Source organism: Ranitomeya variabilis, chromosome 7, assembly GCF_051348905.1.
Source record: "Ranitomeya variabilis isolate aRanVar5 chromosome 7, aRanVar5.hap1, whole genome shotgun sequence".
In the NCBI taxonomy this organism is placed as follows: domain Eukaryota; kingdom Metazoa; phylum Chordata; class Amphibia; order Anura; family Dendrobatidae; genus Ranitomeya; species Ranitomeya variabilis.
Window position 1 is genome coordinate 41,563,196 of NC_135238.1, and position 22,130 is coordinate 41,585,325.

Consider the following 22,130-nt stretch of genomic DNA (forward strand, 5'->3'; position numbering starts at 1 on the left):
GTGAAGGAGATAAGAAACTGAAACATTACAGTGGTTTGGTATTCTGTTACCTTCCAGTCAATTCCAGTTCAATTTAATCTAGTTCAAAGAAATTAAAAAAATGTAATTTGAAAGATGGAATTTGGAAGATGCATGGATCAGACTACGTCTGGAGCAGACTCCTACATCTGAATATATGCACTGGTAAGAGGATTCAGCTGTGAGTGCATGTAGGGGTGTGTGGCCAGAACACATGATCAGAGTTAAACAAAGCTCATAAAAGGGGGTGGGGTTAGACTGACCGCTCAGAAGTATGCATGGAAGAGGGCAGAGCAAAGTACTGCAGTGTGCAGGCGCCAGGAAAGGTTAGAGAGGCCCAGCGCTGTTCAAAACAGCTGACATGTCCCAGCTTTGATGCCGGCTCCGGTGGTGAGCCTGCATTAAAGCCGGGACATGTCAGCGGGGGTTCTGACCTCAGACGTACTATCCCATCCGAGGTCAGAAAGAGGTTAATGATACCATTTTGGTGTAGATACGTTCTTTTGATCACCCGTTATTGCATTTTAATGCAATGTCACGGCGACCAAGAAAACGTAATTCTGGCGTTTTGAGTTTTTTCTCGCTTCTCCATTTAGCGACCAGGTTAATCCTTTTCTTTTATTGATAGATCGAGCGATTCTGACCACAGCAATACCAAATATGTGTATGCTTGATTTTTTAAATTGTTTTATTTTGAATGGGGCGAAAGGGGGGTGATTTGAACTTTTATATATTTTTTATTTTTTTATATTTTTTTACATCTTTTTTAACTTTTGGCATGCTTCAATAGCCTCCATGGGAGACTAGAAGCTGCCACAAACCAATCGCTTCTGCTACATAAAGGCAATGATCAGATCATCGCCTATATTTAAAAAAGACAGTATCACTGTGCTTCATTCGCTAGCAAACTCGTCTGACCTTAAGCACACAGAGAATCTATGGCGTATTGTCAAGGCGAAGATGAGAGACGCCAGACCCAACAATGCAGACGAGCTGAAGGCTGCTATCAAAGCAACCTGGGCTTCCATAACCCCTCAGCAGTGCTACAGGCTGATCGCCTCCATGCCATGCTGCTTTGATGCAGTAATTGATGCAAAAGGAGCCCCGACCAAGTATTGAGTGTATTTACTGAATATACATTTTCTGTAGGCCAACATTTTGGATGTTAAAATCATTTTTTCAAGCTGGTATTCTAATTAACTGAGATAATGACTTTTGGGTTTTCATTGGCTGTAAGCCATAATCACCAACATTAAGGCCGGTTTCACACGTCAGTGGCTCCGGTACGTGAGGTGACAGTTTCCTCACGTACCGGAGCCACTGACACACGTAGACACATTGAAATCAATGCATCTGTGCAGATGTCATTGATTTTTTGCGGACCGTGTGCCAAACACGGAGACATGTCAGTGTTCGTGGGAGCGCACGGATTACACGGACCGATTAAAGTCAATGGGTCCGTGTAAAACACGTACCGTACACGGACGTTGTCCGTGTGCAGTCCGTGTGCCATGCAGGAGACAGCACTACAGTAAGCGCTGTCCCCCCCACGTGGTGCTGAAGCCGCCATTCATATCTTCTCTGCAGCAGCGTTTGCTGTAGAGAAGATATGAATAATCCTTTTTTTTGTTTGTTTCTCGTGTTTAACATAAAGATCCCTGTCCCCACCCCCCTCCCACCCCCTGTGCGCCCACCCGCTGTTATTAAAATACTCACCCGCCTCCCTCGCAGTGTCCTGTCCTGGCCACAGCTTCTCCTGTATGCGGTCACGTGGGGCCGCCCATTACAGAAATGAATATGCGGCTCCACCCCTATGGGAGGTGGAGCCGCATATTCATGACTGTAATCGGCGGCCCCACGTGACCGCTCATACAGTAGAAGGTGCGGCCAGGACAGGAAGCAGCGCCAGCGAGGGAGGCGGGTGAGTATTTTAATAACAGCGGGCGGGCGCACAGGGGGTGGGTGGGGACATGGATCTTTATGTTAAAGACGAGAAACAAACAAAAAAAAAAGGATTATTCATATCTTCTATACAGCAAACGCTGCTGCAGAGAAGATATGAATGGCGGCTTCAGCACCACGTGGAGGGACAGCGCTTATCTCTAGCGCTGTCTCCTGCACGGTGCGTGTGATACCCAGTCGGCACACGGGCAGCACACGTGTGCCACACATGTGCCACACTGATGTGCCACAGAAACGCACGGGCACACGGACACGGATAATTCCGGTACCGATTTTTCCGGTACCGGAATTATCTGGACGTGTGAGACTGGCCTAACAGAAATAAACATGTGGACTAGATCACTCTGTAGTGACTCTATATAACATAGGAGTTTCACTTTTTGTATTGAAGAACTGAAATAAGCTTTTTGATGATATTGTAATTTTGTGAGAAGCACCTGTTTATAATTCCAATTGCAAAGAGAGCTACCAGCAGGGAATTTTGATGATTTTGATGCCCAAGTTCATGTAACATTCTTTAGACAACCAATAATAACCTCATTGATAACATACCGAGGTGTGTAAGTGTGTGCATTTGTGCATGTGGTACTCACATCTGATACTGAATATATCCAAATGTTTTAAAAATTCTTTTTCCATTTATCATAAATTGCATATCAGTAACCTGTCTACCCATTCTGTGATTTTTATAGATCGTTAGCAATTTAAATGTTGAGGAGTGCACACAAATTATATACTGTATATATAGTAGGTTGACATTACCCGTTTTCTTCAGCTTACTTCATGGGCCAACTTTGGCCATGAAATTCCTAATTCCTGAAACCCACCACACAGATCCCCTATATACAGTCAGGGATTCATTATGGAGTTGATGAGAACAATATAAATTCCAACGTGTTTGGAAAAGAGGCAGCTGGAGGCAGATTGAATTTTATCATGTGATTTAATTGTTATATGAAGGAACGTTCAGATAAGGTAAGCTGTAGATACATTATAGATTATTGTAGAGACATTTTCTTGCACTAGACCCAGCACCATAAACACCTTTATCATCCTAAAGCATAATGTCATAAAATCGTCCTAAATATTAACAAATAACCATCAAACACCAGCACAGACAAATTATTCCAGTATTAACCCCTCATTTACTCCAGGCCAAAATAGATACTAGACATTAACTGGTAAGACAGTCAAGTCCCCCAGGGATGACTAATCAGTCATTCTGACAATTCTAAATTCACGGGTAAGATCTGTCTTCAGTTTATACACATTTGCCCATTACTGAGATAGGAGACGGCAGTTGGTTCTGTTTGTTTCAGCAGGATGTCTGTGTCGGCCTCTAGCTCCTCCATAGAATGTTAAAAGCACTAACTGTCATCCCCTATCTCAGTAATGGGAAAATCTGTCTTCACTGACTACACATTTTACCCATGAATTGAGAGTGAAAGTTCAATCCAAAAAGAAGAAATTGCTTACTTTCATGTGTATTATTGATTTACAATATAATAATGAAAACAACGGTTCCTCTCTAGGGTCTAGATAAAACAAAATAGTAACACTATACTCATTTGTTTACTCATTCAGTACTCTGTATGTAGTTTCCTTGATCTTTTGGGAGTAAAAACATAACATTAAACATTGGTATATATTTCAATATTTGGAAAAAAAAGACATTTTATCAATATCATAGGTATAAAAATGCACAGATAATTGTCATCCATTAATGAGTTGGCTGTTAGGAGTACATTAGGGGTTACATTCTTGTTGTCTTTTTAGTTTTGATGCTTTGCTGCTCTCACCATAGCGATGAAACCTGAAATATAATAGACAGGATTGTGTGGGTTTTTTTTGTAATACATTTGATTATTTGCCATAAATGTATTTAATGCTATTAAATTAATGAAAACAAGGAACGATTTTGAAAATGAATCTTCTTACCATTACTTGTGTTGAACATGAAAATAGGACAGTGCTAAAACGCAAATATGATGGTATACTAGGATTTTTCTCAGACGCATGGACTTGAACTCGTGAGTTTGAGCTAAGAGTAGGATCAAGATAGGACAACTTTTTATGTGTGCAAACCACTAGGTCTGCAAAAAAACTAAGGCATGGGAACATGCTCATAGACTATGATTGGTATGAGTATCCATTTGTCAAAGAGATCTGCCTATGTGCAACATACCCAAGTGCATTCAACACGGCAGAACATTCCTCAGACATCCATTATGGAAAACGGGAGTCAGGGAGAGTCATGACGCTCGCCATTGATGTAGCAGTTCATTGTCCTGCACGGATCTGCCCGGAGTGCGGCTTGAAGATAGAGCAGGAAAAAAAAGGATTCCAGAGGGATCGTGTAGAAAAAGTGAGTAAAATCTACATTTATTGATTCACATTTAAAGTTTTCTCAGAGTTCACATCATCCAGCAGCCTAGTGGTTGACCTACGCGTTTCAGCTAATGGTGACGATGTGAACACTGACAAAATTTTCAATGTGAATCAATAAACATGGATTTTACTCACTTTTTCTACATGGTCCCGCTGGAATTCTTTTTTTCCTGCTCAGACATCCATTAATAACCATTGATAGCAGCCAAGGTATTTAAGTGCGGGGATTTCTGCTCATGGCGCTCATACTCCATACTGAATAAATTTAGATGATTTCAAAAATTAAAAAATATATATTTTTTTATCATCTGCATTTCATTAACATGTCTATCCAGCCTTTAATTTCCATAATTCCACCACTTTCCTTATTGATGTTGCAGTGTTAATGTCATGGAGTGTATTTTGGTCTACCCAGAGGGCACCCTATTGGTACATAGGGTTGAACTTGAGTTTTTCCACAGATGACTTCATGCGGAGGTGTGAGTGAATTCAGATAGTTTTAGATTCCTCCCGAGGCTGTAGCTGTCAGTAATATCCTTCCACGTCCTACAGTCTTATTAATTCTTTCAGAAGAAAATTGTCTAATTTGAGTCACAATAACAAAGTTGATGTTTATTAAATGAATAGTAAGGATTTAAAGAGAGTTAAAATTGACGCGTTATGTAGTAGTGGCCGCAGGGTGGAATAATACGTGTTTGTTTGTTTTTAATTTCGCCTCTCAGTTACAGAGATATTAGCTATCAAAGGACTTGGCACCTAATGAGTTAACTCTTCTTAAGCCCAAGTTGGTGTTATCAGGTATTTTTCATTGGAGGTGTGTACTTCTTCTCCCTGTATGAGATGCCCAATCATAAGCATAGAGCAACAGAGCAGATAAAGAACATGCCTCCAGTGGATACACAAGGGGTCACAGGGTGCCCTGGTCCGCTAGCAGAAACTGTATTGGGTAGGGATCATCCCACCGAACTCCGGCTCTCCTTTCCCTGTGGGCGTAATACTACTCAGACAACACAGGGTGGGGGAAAACCATGTGGCAATACATTATTGAACCACAAAACACTTAAATAACACATAGAAATGTCCCAGAAAAATACCCAAGATGGTGCAACAATACAGAGTCTCATCCTTCAGCTGACTCCCTGCATGTGGTATCATTTGGTTACTATGTGGCGGTAATATGCAGTCTGGTCATGGTGTGGTGGTATTTACTTCTAGTATTTGGTATTATTCAGTCACTATGTGGGGGTAATATGTGGTCTGGCCATGGTGTGATGGAATTTGTCCTTTGTATGTGGTATTATTGGTCATTTTAAAAAATGTATGTTGCACATTCCCATTAAAAAATAAAAAATCTACACTGCTCAAAAAACTAAAGGGAACATTAAAATACCACATCCTAGATATCTCTGAATGAAATATTCCAGCTGCAAATTTGTATTCATTGCATAGTGGAATGTGTTAAGAACAATAAAGCATAACAATTACCAATGTAAATCAAAATTAATATCCCATGGAGGTCTGAATTTGGAATGATACTCAAAATCAAAGTGGAAAATCAAATTGCCGGCTGATCAAACTTCAGTGGAAATGCCTCATAAAAAGAAAAAGATGCTCAGTATTGTGTGTGTGGCCTCCATGTGCTTGTATGACCTCCCTACAATGCCTGGGCATGCTCCTGATGAGGCGGTGGATGGTCTCCTGAGGGATCTCCTCCCAGACCTGGACTAAAGCATCCATCAACTCCTGGACAGTCTGTGATGCAGCGTGACGTTGGTGGATGGAGCGAGACATGATGTCCCAGATGTGCTCAATCGGATTCAGGTCTGGGGAACGGGCGGGCCAGTCCATATCTTCAATGCCTTCAACTGCCAAACCGGTCATGTTGAAGGATGTTGCAGACAGCAGATCGCTCTCCATGGCATCTCCAGACTCTGTCACGTCTGTCACTTGTGCTCAGTGTGAACCTGCTTTCATCTGTGAAGAGCACAGGGCACCAGTGGCAAATTTGCCAATCCTGGTGTTCTATGGCAAAAGCCAAGCGTCCTGCATGGTGTTGGGCTGTGAGCACAACCCACATCTGTGGACGTGGGGCCCTCAGACCATCATCATGGAGTCGATTTCTAACCGTTTGTACCGACACATGCACATTTGTGGCCTGCTGGAGGTCATTTGCAGGGCTCTGGCTGTGCTCCTCCTGTTCCTCCTTGCAGAAAGGCTGAGGTAGCAGTCCTACTGCTGGGTTATTGCCCTCCTAAGGCCCCCTCCACATCTCCTTGTGTACTGGCTTGTCTCCTGGTAGCACCTCCAGCCTCTGGGCACTACGCTGACAGACACAGCAAACCTTCTTGCCACAGCTCGCATTGATGTGCCATCCTGGATGAGCTGCACTACCTGAGCCACTTGTGTGGGTTGTAGAGTCCGTCTCATGCTACCACAAGTGTGAAAGCTCAATCAACATTCAAAAGTGACCAAAACATCAGCCAGAAAGCATTGGTACTGAGATGTGGTCTGTGGTCCCAACCTGCAGAACCATTCCTTTATTGAGGGTGTCTTGATAATCGCCAACAATTTCCATCTGTTGTCTATTCCATTTGCACAACAGCATGGGAAATTGATTGCGAATCAGTGTTGCTTCCTAAGTGGACAGTTTGATTTCACAGAAGTTTGATTTACTTGGAGTTAGATTCTGTTGTTTAAGTGTTCCCTTTATTTTTTTTGAGCAGTATATATATATATATATATATATATATATATATATATATCTACTATATAATTGTCTAAGGGTCACTTCCGTCTTTCTGTCTGTCTGTCTGTCTGTCACAGATATTCATTGGTTGCGGCCTCTGTCTGTCATGGAAATCCAAGTCGCTGATTGGTTGCAGCAAAACAGCCACGACCAATCAGCGACGGGCATAGTCCGGAAGAAAATGGCCGCTCCTTACTCCCCGCAGTCAGTGCCCGCTCCGTACTCCCCTCCAGTCAGCGCTCACACAGGGTTAACGCTGCTATTAACCCTGTGTGACCAACGTTTTACTATTGATGCTGCCTATGCGGCGTCAATAGTAAAGTTATCTAATGTTAAAAATAATTACAAAAATAAAAAATCGTTATATACTCAACGTCCGTCGGCCCCTCGGATCGACAACAGGCCTTTCCCGCTCGCGACACTCCGGTAACTGGTCCATGCTGCGATCTCGCGAGATGATGACGTGCGGTCTTGCGAGACCGCTATGTCATCATCTCGCGAGACCGCAATGCACTCTTCAGACTGGAGCGCGCGAGGAGCATCGGTAACCGGCTGCTTCGATCAGGAGGCTCCGGAAGGTGAGTATATAACTATTTTTTATTTTAATTCTTTTTTTTAACAGGGATATGATGCATACTACGTGGCTGGGCAATATACTATGTGACTGGGCAGTATACTATGTGGCTGGGCAACATACTATGCGGCTGGGCAATGTACTATGTGGCTGGGCAATATACTATGTGGCTGGGCAATATACTACGTGGCTGGGCAATATACTACGTGGCTGGCCAATATACTACGTGGTGGCTGGGCAATAGCATATTCTAGAATACCCGATGCGTTAGAATCGGGCCACCATCTAGTATGTGTGTATATATATATATATATATATATATATATATATACATACCTAAAAAGAGTATTGAGCATGTTAAGAAATGTTTAACAGGTTAGAGTAGAGTAGGGCCCCTTCAGAAGAGTCTACCTTGTTGTGATGGCAGACTGAAAAAATATTTTAGCCAAAACAAAAACTGATGACTATGTATATGATCTGATGTTTGATGGGAACTATTAATGTGTGATTTCTATTTTATATAGTAGGCTTATGTAATTGATAAGGCACATCTTTACAAAAAATACTCTATCAATACATTATGTATCAATGTAGACATAAATAGCATTTGTATAATAAAAACCCCTTACCAGCAGATGAAATTTTGCCTGTGTTATTAGGGTCACCAGCTTTCATGAAATCTGCGGTCTCGGCAGCAGTCAGCAACCTGGCACCAACGTTAAAGATTTGCAGGAAAGGTCTGATAATAAGAAGATTATTTATTGCTTGTTTAGAAGTTTCCAAAAATATTAGCTTTATATATGATGCAATATAATATAATCCACTACTGATATTTTAGAATAAAGTATTAGAAAAAGGAACCTGTCACCATGCAAATGAAATCCAATCTAAAGGCACCATGTTAGGGCTGTCCCACACGTCCAGATAATTCCGGTACCGGAAAAAATCGGTACCGGAGTTATCCGTGTCCGTGTGCCCGTGAGCTCACGCAGGCCATACGTGCGGCACACGTGTGCCGCCCGTGTGGCGAGTGGGTACCACACGGAGCGTGTGGTACCCATGCGTGTGGTACCCTGCATCGTGCTGAAGCCGCGATTCATATCTTCTCTGCAGCAGCGTTTGCTGCATAGAAGATATGAATAATAGTGTTTAAATGAAAGATCTATGTGTCCGCCGCCCTCCCACCCCCTGTGCGCCCCCCCGCTGTTCTGGTCTGACCGCGCCTTCTACTGTATGCGGTCACGTGGGGCCACCAATTACAGTTATGAATATGTGGCTCCACCTCCCATAGGGGCGGAGCCGATTATTCATGATTGTAAATGAGCGGCCCCACGTGACCGCATATAGTAGAAGGCGCGGGGCAGAGAGGAAGCAGCGACAGCCAACATGGGAGCGGGTGAGTATTTTCTGAACAGCGGGGGGGCGCACAGGGGGTGGGGGGGCGGCGGACACATAGATCTTTCATTTAAACACTATTATTCATATCTTCTATGCAGCAAACGCTGCTGCAGAGAAGATATTAATGGCGGCTTCAGCACCATGTGGGGGGGACAGTGCTTACTGTAGTGCTGTCTCCTGCACGCACACGGACCCCAGACGGAGAACGTCCATGTGAGGTCCGTGTTTTACACGGACCTATTGACTTTAATGGGTCTGTGTAATACGTGCGCTCCCACGAACACTGACATGTCTCCGTGTTTGGCACGGTCCGCAAAAAATCAATGACATCTGCACAGATGCATTGATTTTAATGGGTCTACGTGAGTCAGTGTCTCCGGTACGTGAGGAAACTGTCACCTCACGTACCGGAGCCACTGACGTGTGAAACCGGCCTTATAGAGCAGCGGGGGATGGGTAGAGATGAGCGAATTTGATCGGGACACGGCTTATTTGGCAAGCTATGGCGCTTACCGAATAAGCTGCAGAGGGAACCCAGCTTCCTGGATCGCGCTGGCTAATCAGCTGTTCCACTCCGCAGCTGCATGTGTCCCGGCTGTGTGACAGTCATGACACATGCATGCAGAGCCCAACAAAAACACAGTTTTTCACACAAAAAAATGAAGGAAAAAAAAATAAACATTTAGCATCTCTGCTTCCAGAACAAACTAATCTGTAAAACTGTCATATTATTTAACCAGTTTTGTGAACACAGTAAAAAAGAAAAAAGCTAAAAAAAAATAGCTTTTCGTCATAATGACACATCATCTTATCAAACGAAAAACAAGCCCTTATATAGCTCAGTCGACAAGAAAATAAAAAGGTTACATTTACCGCATTGTGAATGATGTGAAGAAAAAATAATAAAAACCATTTATGAATTCATGGTTTTTGTTCACTCTGCCACCCAAAAATTGCAAAAAAAAGAGCGATCGAAAAACGTTAAGTAGTCCAAAATGGTACGAATAAAAATGGCAACTTATCCTAAGTTATAGCTCTTAGAATATGGCGATGCAATCATAAATATTTATTTTGTGAAACAGCATTTTAGCGTACAAAAATTGCAAATGATAAAAATACTAAACAACCCTGGCATCGCTGTTATTCTACTCACCTGACGAATATAGTCGCCTTATCACGTTTACTGCACGGTGAACAGTGTAAAAAGTCATGGAAAAAAAACTAAAGACAATTCCTGAATAGTTTTTTAATTTTTCATTCTGTTTCTCAAAAATTGGATTAAAAATCAAATTAAAAAATGTGTTGCACCACTAATGACACCGAAAACGTAATCTCTTCATGCAATAAACAAACTCTTAGTCAGATCTGTTGGAAAAATAGAGTTTGTCCATGTTTCTAGTAGTTCGGTGGTGCTGTGAAAGTGACATAGGTGCCAAGAAACCAATCAAGCACTATCAACGCTCGCAAATTCAAATGGCACCCTCTTCTGAGCCCAACAGAGTGCCATATGAATTTTCACATTATGAGCATTCATCTCTTTTATCCTATTAATAATGATCCTATATCATAACATTGGCACTTCGTTGTAGTATCATTTTGCACTTTGCTACACTTAACAAGCTAGTAGTCACACTCATTGCATTGTTAAGGGGATAATATTTGCACATGCACTTTATTGCATTGTTAAGGGGATAATATTTGCACATGCACTTTATTATTTGTATTTTCTTGATCATTTTTTATCCCTGATTTCTCCATTCCTGCTTTATGTTTTTCTTATGAGGATCTACTTTCATATATTTACATACTGTGGTATTTACACCAGCAGACTCTTATTATCATCAATTTTTAACTTTTTTGTGCTGCTATGATCCACTCAATATTTAACATGATATCATTTCATCTGTTCCCAATGTATTGCGTCCTCTTCTTGTTCCCTGTGTATTTGTTTCCACTCTTACCCATATTTTTATATTTTGCATTGTATTAATAAAGAATAATATTTTTTACAATCAGGTTGTAAATTCGGCCATTCTTCTTTGTCCCCTCCCTCCTTTGCACGGAGTATTGCCCTTTACCGCACGTGTGCTGCTCTCACCTTGGAATAAAGATCAGGCTAAGCAAACTAAAACACAGTCCTTTGCAGCAGCCACGTACAGTCCGCTGTCAGTTCATGGACGCATAACTACTCAGGGTTAGCATCCTGCAATCTGGCGGGGGAGGCATAACAAGCGCAACAAAACTTGGGGAGGGGAAGAAAAACAATACTCAACGTTCAACCGTGGCCCGTACCGGCCACACTGCACCCGACTCCGGTGCTACAGGGCTCCTCTGCCCATAGGGACGCTGAACAGTCCTGTTTTTTCATTTAAGTGCAACAAGCACTACCTTTATTTCTTAAAGGGCCATTACCGGTCATTGTCATGGTGGTCCCATCCTACTTTGTCCCACATCGGGCTCCGTGCCCGTGCTTCAAGGGGTGACGGTAGGTTCGCCGCTGCAGGTGTCATGTTCCCCGGCCGCAGTGACAGGGGATGGGCAGGCCTTAATTGTTCAGCGACCAGTGAACAGGGGACTAACTATGCCTGTTCTGGGCCCGCATACAGCTCTTAATCATCCTCCTGGAGTAAATCAACTGCCATGGCAAAATACCCCTGAGGGCCATTTTCTTTCAAGAAAGTGACCCAGTCTCCTTCCCTCAGGGGCCTTTGAAATTTCACTGAACAGGCATTGACATACAGTACACCTTATTGTCCACCTTGCAGATGAAGCCGTACCCATGCAGTGGGTTGGTATGTACCAGCAGGCCGCTGGTCCATCGTCCGCCATTGCAATCACTCCTGGTCGGCGCAGCTCCACCAAGATCTCCTTCTCCCTCTGCTTCTCTCTCCTACTAAGCGCGGCCCTGCGCTTAGTAACCCGATATTTACCCTGGTTACCATTGTAAAACATTGCTGGCATCGTTGCTTTTGCTGTCAAACATGACGATACACGCCGATCTGACCACCAAATAAAGTTCTGGACTTTCAGCAACGACCAGCGATATCACAGCAGGATCCAGATCGCTGCTGCGTGTCAAACACAACGATATCGCTATCCAGGACGCTGCAACGTCACGGATCGCTGTCATTATCGCTGCAAAGTCGCTTAGTGTGAAGGTACCTTAAGTCTTCTTCCACAATATCACCATCATTGTCTGTGTCCAGGAACTCAAAAATCTTCAGGAGTTGAGTATCGCTCTTGGCGGTGAGACCAACATTCTGGACGAATACATTGGTCTTAAATGAGATGTCAGCTTTAAAAAAAATAAATAAATCCGTTTTAATATAACTACAGAACACTAACATAAACAAATTTAATTCCATCTTTTTTTCTAGCTTTTTTATTATTTTTATTTCTTGAGTCATTTTAAAACATTCATATATACATCTATTTAGTACATAAGTTATAACGGAATACAATAAAAAATGTTCCCTTAATGAACAGATTACTGTATCAATTAAAGTCTATGGAGTGAGGAGGTGGGAAAGAGGAGCACAGTGAGACACAGGCAAAGAAAGAGGTGATTCTGCAATTTTCTGGTTTTAACTTATCATCCCAGTGCTGTGAGCGCAGCTACCCTGCTCAGTTCTGCACTGTAAAATCTCCACCATACTGCTGTATATTTTTCTTCATGATGCTGCTGCTTTTGCCTAAGTGCTACATAGGAAACTAATGTATTGGAGACATTACAGCAGCTTGTCTCCATCCAGTAGCTCACAGACAACTGAAATGAGAGTATGCAGAGGGAAAAACTGGTGAAAAATACAAGGATATCAGTCATATAATGGCCAAAAGTAGAGTACACACTTTTAAGGAGGTTTTTTTTTCCAGGGGGGACACTTTTCAGTTGTATGAAAATATTACATTACCCTCATTCGCAAATTTACCTACAGTATGTCTCTATATAATAAACTGGGTCGTTTGGTAAACGAAGATGCTGCTTTTGTCTGTACATTGTGAATCAAGTGAATTGTGCAATCCACTGATCATATAGTGGGGTTAGGGTCCCACATCTGCATAGGGGCCTTCAGGGGATTCATCCTTTCCCCTGTTGGCCAGTACAGCCTGGTCCCAATTCCAGTTCTTTTGCTGTGCAAGTGTGCAGTCACGTGACCAAGTTTAGGCAATTTGCATACATATAGGCACATTCATGCAGTCTGTCCACTCGCGCTGCAAGTGACTATCCACTCGTGCCAGGGTCAGACTGGCCTGGTGGGGTATTGGGGAAATCCCCGGGGGGCCGATACAGTGGACCAGATAGATGGCAGCAGGAAGAAGAAGACAGAGAAAAAAAGTCTGCGTTCTTTAGGGGCACAGGCCCTTTAAAAGCAGGCAGAGAGTGTACAGTGGCACACGCACACAGCGTTCATTACCTGAACCGCCGCGTCACATGTCCCAATGAACACTGATGAGTGTGCGCATGTCGTCACCGGTGTATGAAGTCAGTGTCATGCACCACATGCGACGGGTGCACACAAGTCGTTTGGCGGCAGGCAGGTAAAAGGAATCTTTTTTTTTCTGTGCGAGGACAAGGGATCAGGATGCATATATGGGGGGCCAGGATGGATATATGAGAGGGTGGTAGGACAAGGGACCAGGATGGATCTATGGTGGGGACAGGATGGATCTATGGGGTACCAGGATAGATCTATGGGGTACCAGGATGGATATATGGAGGGGCCAGGATGGATATATGGGGGAGACCAGGATGGATATATAGAGGGGCAAGGATAGATATATAGAGGGGCCGGGATGGATATATTGGGGGGCCAGGATGGATATATGGGGTACCAGGATGGATATATGGAGGGTCCAGGATGGATATATGGGGGAGACCAGGATGGATATATGGGATACCAGGATGGATATATGGAGGGCCAGGATTGATATATGGGGGAGACCAGGATGGATATATAGAGGGGCAAGGATAGATATATAGAGGGGCCGGGATGGATATATTGGGGGGCCAGGATGGATATATGGGGTACCAGGATGGATGTATGGAGGGGCCAGGATGGATATATGGGGGAGACCAGGATGGATATATGGGGTACCAGGATGGATATATGGAGGGGCCAGGATGGATATATGGGGGAGACCAGGATGGATATATAGAGGGGCAAGGATAGATATATAGAGTTGCCGGGATGGATATATTGGGGGACCAGGATAGATATATGGAGAGGCCAGGATGGATATATGGGTGATATATTGGAGGACCAGAAGTGTGCGCGCGCAGCGCTGAACCCAGCGCATGTGCGCAACCGACGTGAAGCAGAAGCTGGGTGCGAGCGCTGAGGAGGAGGCGGTGCCAGGCGGGGAACAGCAGCTGTGGGAGCGCGCCGGGACGCCGATGAAAGGTAAGTATGGCAGGGCTCAGGAAGCGGCCGGGTGGCGGCGACATGACATTCCCATAACAAAGTCTCAAGCCATGTGGATATAATACACATAAATAGCATAATGGTCACAGGGGATCATCTACCCATACTTGAGTGAGGTTCAGACTGTCATCATAAACACAAAATAGGACCCCGACGCATGTTTTGCATGATTGTAGACTTGCTTTCTCAAAATTATGCGACTAGTTTTTGCTCTACTAATATATTTGATATTGCTGCATTCAGAAATGTCTGGTCTATGAAAATATAAAGTAAATTAATCATATTAGTTCATTGTGTAACGAGAAAAAAATCAAAGTGCCAGAATAAAGATTTTGTGGGCACCACAACATTGCAATAAAATGCAATGAGTAGGGATGAGCGGGACCCATGGATATTTGGGTCTGCCGGGATCTACCAAACTTTAATAAAAAGTGAATGGGGAGTGCCCGAATATCCAGCGGTTCCCACGCTGTCCTCTGTGTGCCAGCCGAATTTGACCTGATGGTAACCATCCATGTTACTGCCGGTCAGAATGTTGTGGTTCCCACACTGTAACACAGTTAACAGCATGTGAGCCATCAGCTTTGACTGGCGGTAAAAAGGTTACCGTCGGTCAGGTGTTGACTGATGACTACTACTCTCATCAGCCAGTGCCTGCTCTCGCTGTTAGAAACGTGAGTAGGTGCTGCTGATGAAAGTATTCACCAGCCGACACCTGTGCCTTGTAATAAAGATGTCAGAGTCAGTGCTTTGCATGTGTATTTTACTGTACAAGTATTTGTTAAATAAATAAATAAATCTGCAATAAAATTGTGTGGGGACCCCGTTATTTTTATTAACCAGCTGGTGGAAAACAGACAGCTGGTGGCGGGTGTTATTATTCTGGGAACGGGCCACTATCCATGGAGCTTCCCAGGCTATCAGCCCGCAGCTTTCTGTTTAGCCTTTACTGGTTATTATAGGGAATCAAAATAGTGTCCACCAACATATCAATCTGTAAGAGGGGCCTCAGATGGCCTGAAGCAATTATCTCATAATAGTAAATAGGCGTTCATGAAACATGACATCAAAAAAGGATAAACAATTATCCAAAAAACACCACTTAACAAAGAAACAATTAATAAAAAACATCAATCTTGATTAGAAATATCAACATACAAATATAAAGATAACATGAACCGTGAGTACCACGAGACATGTATGAGGTATAGAAAAATAGAGAATCAAGTCCATACATGTAGTGGAACAGACGAAAATTCAGGGTGCAACACAGTTAAATGATCATAGTAAGGCTCCACCAGGTCAGGAAAAAAAAAGAAAAAAAGACCAAATGGAGCAGTAATTCATACATTGATCTTACCCATGTTGCTCTGTCTGTGACGCCACAGAACGCCCCGACGCGCGTTTCGCGCATGTGCTTTCTCAAGGTGAGTGCAGTCTTTGATGCATAAAAAATAAAATGTGGAAGCCTGAGGAAAAGTTATAGCTTTGATAATCTGTGAGATAAAATGCAGATTGTGGAGGTTCCTCTCCAGCTTTTATGCTCACCCACCCTTTTATACTTAGATTTTTCAGACAAAAAAAAATTCCAAACTTTTTTGTTGTTGTTGATTTTGATGACATTTCTGTATATGAAGTTTTTTTTCCTGCTTTATATTAATTAATTTAATTTGGAGGGTTTTTTAGATGAAAGCGCCTCAAGAACTGACATGTTGTATCTTTTCCATGCTGAAAAAAATGTATAAAACAAGCTGCATTATAGGCTTGTTTTCACATTGAAATCAATAGGGAGCTAATGCAAAGACTAATTAAAGCATATTTAAAGGGGTTTTCCGATGAACAAAGATAATTTTAACCCCTTCCTGACATGCTCCATAAATGTACGGTGCTGTGGGAGCTGCATTCCTGAAAAGCGCAGTACATGTAAGGCGCAGCGATCGAGGGGCTCACGCTGAGCGCCACCGCTATCGGGTGTGGGTGTTATCTCTGTGTGAGAACTGATACCCTGCAGCAATGCCACAATCAGTGCTGGCACCAATCGCGGATGTTTAACCCCTCTGATGCTGCCGTCAATAGTGACACTGACATCAAGGAGATCGCACAGGGAGTGGGCTCTCTGTGTGATTCCATCAGCACAACGCAATGTGATCGCGTTGTGCTGATGGTCTCCATGGTAACACCCGGCCACAAGATGACCACAGGGTCCTTCAAGGAAGGTGGCTTCTCAGTGCCCACTAAGAGCAGGAGCTGAGATGCAGCCTTCCCTGCCTGTTAGACGCTGCTCTGATACCCTGCAGTGTAGAAGCATTGCAGAGTATCAGTAAGTGATCTGTCACAATACAGTGATGTCCCATCCTGGGACAATGTAAAAACTAAAGAAAAAAAATGTGCAAAAAAAAAAATGTAAAAAAAAAAAAAGTACACATATTTGGTATTGCCGCATCTGGAATGAACCCCTCTATAAAAATGTCCCACTAGTTAACCCCTTCAGTGGACATGGTAAAAAAATTAATTAAAAATGAGGCAAAAAACATTGCTTTGTCATCATACCACTGAACAAAAAGTGCAATAAAACACAGTAAAAAAGATGAATGTAAATAAAAACATTACCTCTGAAAACGCCTCCTTGTCACACAAAAAACAAGCTGCCATACAGCTCCATCAGCAGTAAAATAAAAAAAAGTTATAGCTCTCAGAATAAAGTGATGCAAAAATAACAATTTTTTCTATAAAATAGTTTTTATTGTGTATAAGTACCAAAACATAAAAAAAATGATATAACTGTGGTATCATTGTAATTGTAAAACCATCACATGACTCTGTCGGCTGAAATATGGAAAAAATTATACCTGTCTAAATATGGGGATGCAAAGATTTTACAATAAAAAGCAGCTTTTATTTTTGACAGCTGCCAAACATTAAAAAAACTATATAAATCAGGTATTGCTGTAATAGCACCGATCCGAAAAATAAAGTCGCCTGATCACTTATACCGCACGAGGAACGGCGTAAAAAATAAATAAAAAACAATTGTTCACATGCTTTTAATTTTTTTTCATTCTGCCGGCCAAAGATCGCAGTATGGCTCGGCGCACATTTATCCTGCGTTCTGCACTGAGCGCTTACACTGAGGTTTCCATGTAAATCTCTGTAATACATGCTTCAAATAAAACCTGTGGCAGAAGATACCCTATAATGAGGCACATGGAGGCACCGTGGATGCCGTAGGACCTGTGATCCGGTGGGGTCCATCTTTTTAGGGTCTGTGCACATGTTGCTGATTTAGCTGCAGATCCGCAGTGGATTTTGGCTCTTCGGATCCGCAGCAGTTTTCCAGTACCATGTAGACGTATGGAAAACAAAATCCTAAGTGCACATGCTACGGAAAAGAACGTGAGTGGTGTTTTTTCCGCAGCATGTCAATTCTTTGTGCGGATTCCGCAGCAGTTTACACCTGGTCCTCAATAGGAATCCGCAGGTGTAAAACCGCAAGAGGAATCCGCACAAAAACCGCAGGAAATCCGCACACCAATCTGCAACGTGTGCACATAGCCTAAAGCAGTTCTTCTTTGTTTGATGGCTTGTGACTATCCATCATCCTGTTGATTACATTCCAGAGGTTTTCAATGGGGTTCAGGTCTGGAGATTGGGCTGCCCATGACAGGGATTTGATGTTGTGGTCTCTTAATGTCTGCCAGAGGCTGTATAAATGTATGTATATATATATATATATATATATATATATACATATATATATATATATATAGTTATATATATATAGTTATACATGTAGTTATATATATATAGTTATATTAATATACAATATATATTTATATATATATATATATATATATATATATACCTGTAGATTTGTCGCCATAAAAGTAGGGGGGCCGGACACATTTCTTGCACAGGGGCCCCAAGCTGTCAGCTGCATTTCAGTATCAGTTTGTTACACCCATATGCCATCTGTGTGACCTCCGCTTTTATACATTAACAATCAATTGAAAAAATGTACAAGACCAAATAGTTTATGTTAATAATTGCAATGTATCAGTAAAAAAATGAATATAATAAGGAGGACCTGTGTGCATACATTTTGTTTTTTTTGGGTGCCATCATAAATGTGAACGGGTGAGTCTCATTCGAAAAATGGAAGAGAAGAGTATAATCTAATAATCTAATCCCTAGATTATAGCTATTATGGAGCTCATCTGAGCCTGGCCCAAAAAATAATAACCACTATAATAAACAATAAACCAATTAATTTGTGACTTACTCAGTAGAAAAGCCAAGCCTTTATCAATGTCCTTAGGAGATAAAATGCTGGTAATAGACATTGTGCTGCAAGTATAAAAAAAAGGAAATTTGCAATTGTAAAAACTCGTAAAAAACTCTTGACTATTCAGCTTCATAGGTTACAGTGAATATAAATGAAAATGTTCAAATATTTTATGCTAACCCGGTGTCAATTGTTCACAATGTGCGTATATTACAGAACACAACTATGTGACATTAAAGGGATTATCCAGGCTTGGGACAAAAAGTCTGCACTCTTGCAAGCATGCACACAATAATCAATAAGCATGTATTATAAATGGCCGAGAGCATATTAAGAAATCAAATATTGCCCTCCCAATATCAACAACAGATCTATATGAGCATCACTCCCAATGGGATATATTATATACTAGCGAAAGAGGGAGCATAGACACTAGAATAAAAATCACAATATTTTTATTTGATGAAAATACAGAAAAAAACCATGCAAAAATTACATACATAGGTTAAAAAACATGACAGAATGACATCAAGAATTCCAACATGTAAACAAGAGGAAATACTACCGGTACACTAGGGGGTAGGACACGTTTCCAATGTATAATCTGGGTAAGTGTTTAGCAGTCCACCAGTGTAACTTATACTCCCCTCCAATAAGAGGGATCTCTAAAGGACCAAAGCCTTATTGTAACCTTAATACATCATTGTATCCCAGTATGCATTTATCACCAAGGCGATACAGACTTACCCATAGTGAATCAGGATACGTGTATGACCTACCCACTGCCCCTGACGCGCGTTTCGCTTGATCGCTTCTTCGAAGGGCAGCCATATGACCACTGACTAGCATGAGGAATAATGACGGCATCCACACCGGACCCTGTCACAGTTCGGATATCTGCAATATACGAACATGGGCGTCGCGTGCCGCCCATGTGGCCGCGACGCAACCAATTACAGCAAGCCGTGACGTAATTTTCAGGTCCTTCTAGGCATTCAGTATTTTAAAATTACGTCACGGCTTGCTGTGATTGGTCGCGTCGCGGTCACATGGGCGGCACGCAACCAATCACAAGCCGCGACGTAATTTTAAAAATGCGCGTGTTTCCTGCCTCCCGTGACGTCACGGCTTGTGATTGGTCGCGTCGCCCATGTGACCGCGACGCGACCAATCACAAAGCCGGAACGTAATTTTAAAATACTGAATGCCTAGAAGGACCTGAAAATTACGTCACGGCTTGCTGTAATTGGTTGCGTCGCAGCCACATGGGCGGCACGCGACCAATCACAAGCCGTGACGTCACGGAAGGAAGGAAACGCGCGCATTTTAAGCAAAGAACGCTGCCGGTTCCCTCGGTGAGGTCCAGGCTGTGTCGGAGAGGTGAGTATAGCAATATTTTTTATTTTAATTCTTTATTTTACACATTAATGTTGTTTCAATACCGATACCCGATACCACAAAAGTATCGGATCTCGGTATCGGAATTCCGATACCCGCAAGTATCGGCCGATACCCGATACTTGCGGTATCGGAATGCTCAACACTAGACGTGGTGCAATTCACAGTTGCGTAGTGGACACAGATGAAAGACCTTTGCACCCTTGTGCATGTTTTCAAATTGGCTACTAAAATGGTTAGTGGTGAAGATGCCGTCATCAGCATCACAATTACTGTCATCTACACTGTGTGCAGAATTATTAGGCAAGTTGTATTTTAGAGGATTATTTTTATAATTGATCAACAACTATGTTCTCAATCAACCCAAAAGACTCATAAATATCAAAGCTTAATATTTTTGTTAGTTGGAGTGGGTTTTTTTTTTTAGATTTTGCTATCTTAGGAGGACCTCTATTTGTGCAGGTAACTATTACAGTGCAGAATTTTTTATTAATAAAAACCAAATCTATTCCCATCTCACTTGTTTATTTTAACCAGGTAAACCAATATAACTTCACAAAATTTAGAAATAAACATTTCTGACATGCAAAAACAAAACCCCAAAAAATGAGTGACCAATATAGCCACCTTTCTTTATTATGACACTCAGCAGCCTTCCATCCATAGATTCTGTCAGTTGCTTGATCTGTTTACGACCAACATTGCATGCAGCAGCCACCACAGCCTCCCAGACACTGTTCCGAGAGGTGAACTGATATCCCTCCCTATAGATCTCACATTTTATGAGGGACCACAGGTTCTCTATGGGGTTCAGATCAGGTGAACAAAGGGGCCATGTCATTATTTTTTCTTCTTTGAGACCTTTACTGGCCAACCACGCTGTGGAGTAGTTGGAGGCATGTGATGGAGCATTGTCCTGCATGAAAATCATGTTTTTCTTGAACGATACCGACTTCTTCCTGTACCACTGCTTGAAGAAGTTGTCTTCCAGAAACTGGCAGTAGGTCTGGGAGTTGAGCATCACTCCATCCTCAACCACAAAAAGGTCCCACAAGTTCATCTTTGATGATACCAGCCCATACCAGTACCCCACCTCCACCTTGCTGGCGTCTGAGTCGGAGTGGAGCTTTCTGCCCTTTACTGATCCAGCCTCTGGTCCATCCATCTGGCCCATCAAGAGTCACTCTCATTTCATCAGTCCATTAAACCTTTGAAAAGTCAGTCTTAAGATATTTCTTGTCCCAGTCTTGACGTTTTATCTTATGTTTCTTGTTCAAAGATGGTCGTTCTTCAGCCTTCCTTACCTTGGCCATGTCCCTGACTATCGCAGATCTTGTGCTTTTTGTTGCTCCAGTAAGGTTGCAGCTCTGAAATATGGCAAAACTGGTGGCAAATGGCATCTTGGCAGCTTCACGCTTGATTTTCCTCAATTCATGGGCAGTTATTTTGCAACTTTTTTGCCCAACACGCGTCTTGCGACCCTGTTGGCTATTTGCCATGAAACACTTGATTGTTCGGTGATCACGCTTCAAAAGTTTGGCAATTTCAAGACTGCTGCATCCCTCTGCAAGACATCTCACAATTTTGGACTTTTCAGAGCCCGTCAAATCTCTCTTCTGACCCATTTTGCCAAAGGAAAGGAAGTTGCCTAATAATTAAGCACACCTTATATAGGGTTTTGATGTCATTAGACAACACCCCTCCTCATTACAGAGATGCACATCACCTGATTTACTTAATTGGTAGTTGGCGCTCAAGCCTGAGCAGCTTGGAGTAGGACAACATGTATAAAAAGTATAATTATGCACACAGTGTACATTCTGGAGCATACTTTAAATAGTCTGGGTAAGGAGGTGCCGGTGGTCCCGGGGGAAGAGAGGGTAGCAGAGGAGGATGCCTTTAGGGTTAACAATATCTATAAGTTCAGGTCTGTTGTCTCAC

General features: G+C 42.4%; 1 protein-coding gene across 1 annotated transcript; it reads right to left on the bottom strand.

Annotated features, from left to right (window-relative positions):
- Nucleotides 1–2,976: 2,976 nt before the first annotated feature.
- Nucleotides 2,977–15,873, bottom strand: LOC143786195 (parvalbumin beta-like). The gene is made up of 4 exons (XM_077275484.1): nucleotides 15,870–15,873; nucleotides 12,249–12,381; nucleotides 8,318–8,427; nucleotides 2,977–3,793 (listed from the first exon to the last, which is right to left on the bottom strand). The coding sequence occupies exons 1-4, from the start codon at nucleotides 15,871–15,873 to the stop codon at nucleotides 3,753–3,755; spliced, it is 288 nt and encodes a 95-aa protein (XP_077131599.1). The 3' UTR covers nucleotides 2,977–3,752.
- Between the last annotated feature and the right edge of the window lie 6,257 nt (nucleotides 15,874–22,130).

Coding starts and splice junctions, on each gene's coding strand:
- LOC143786195 (XM_077275484.1), bottom strand. Junction 8,428..12,248: donor ATTGTGGAAGAAGACTTAAG/GTACCTTCACAC, acceptor TCTTATTATCAG/ACCTTTCCTGCAAATCTTTA. Junction 3,794..8,317: donor AGGCAAAATTTCATCTGCTG/GTAAGGGGTTTT, acceptor ATTATATTTCAG/GTTTCATCGCTATGGTGAGA.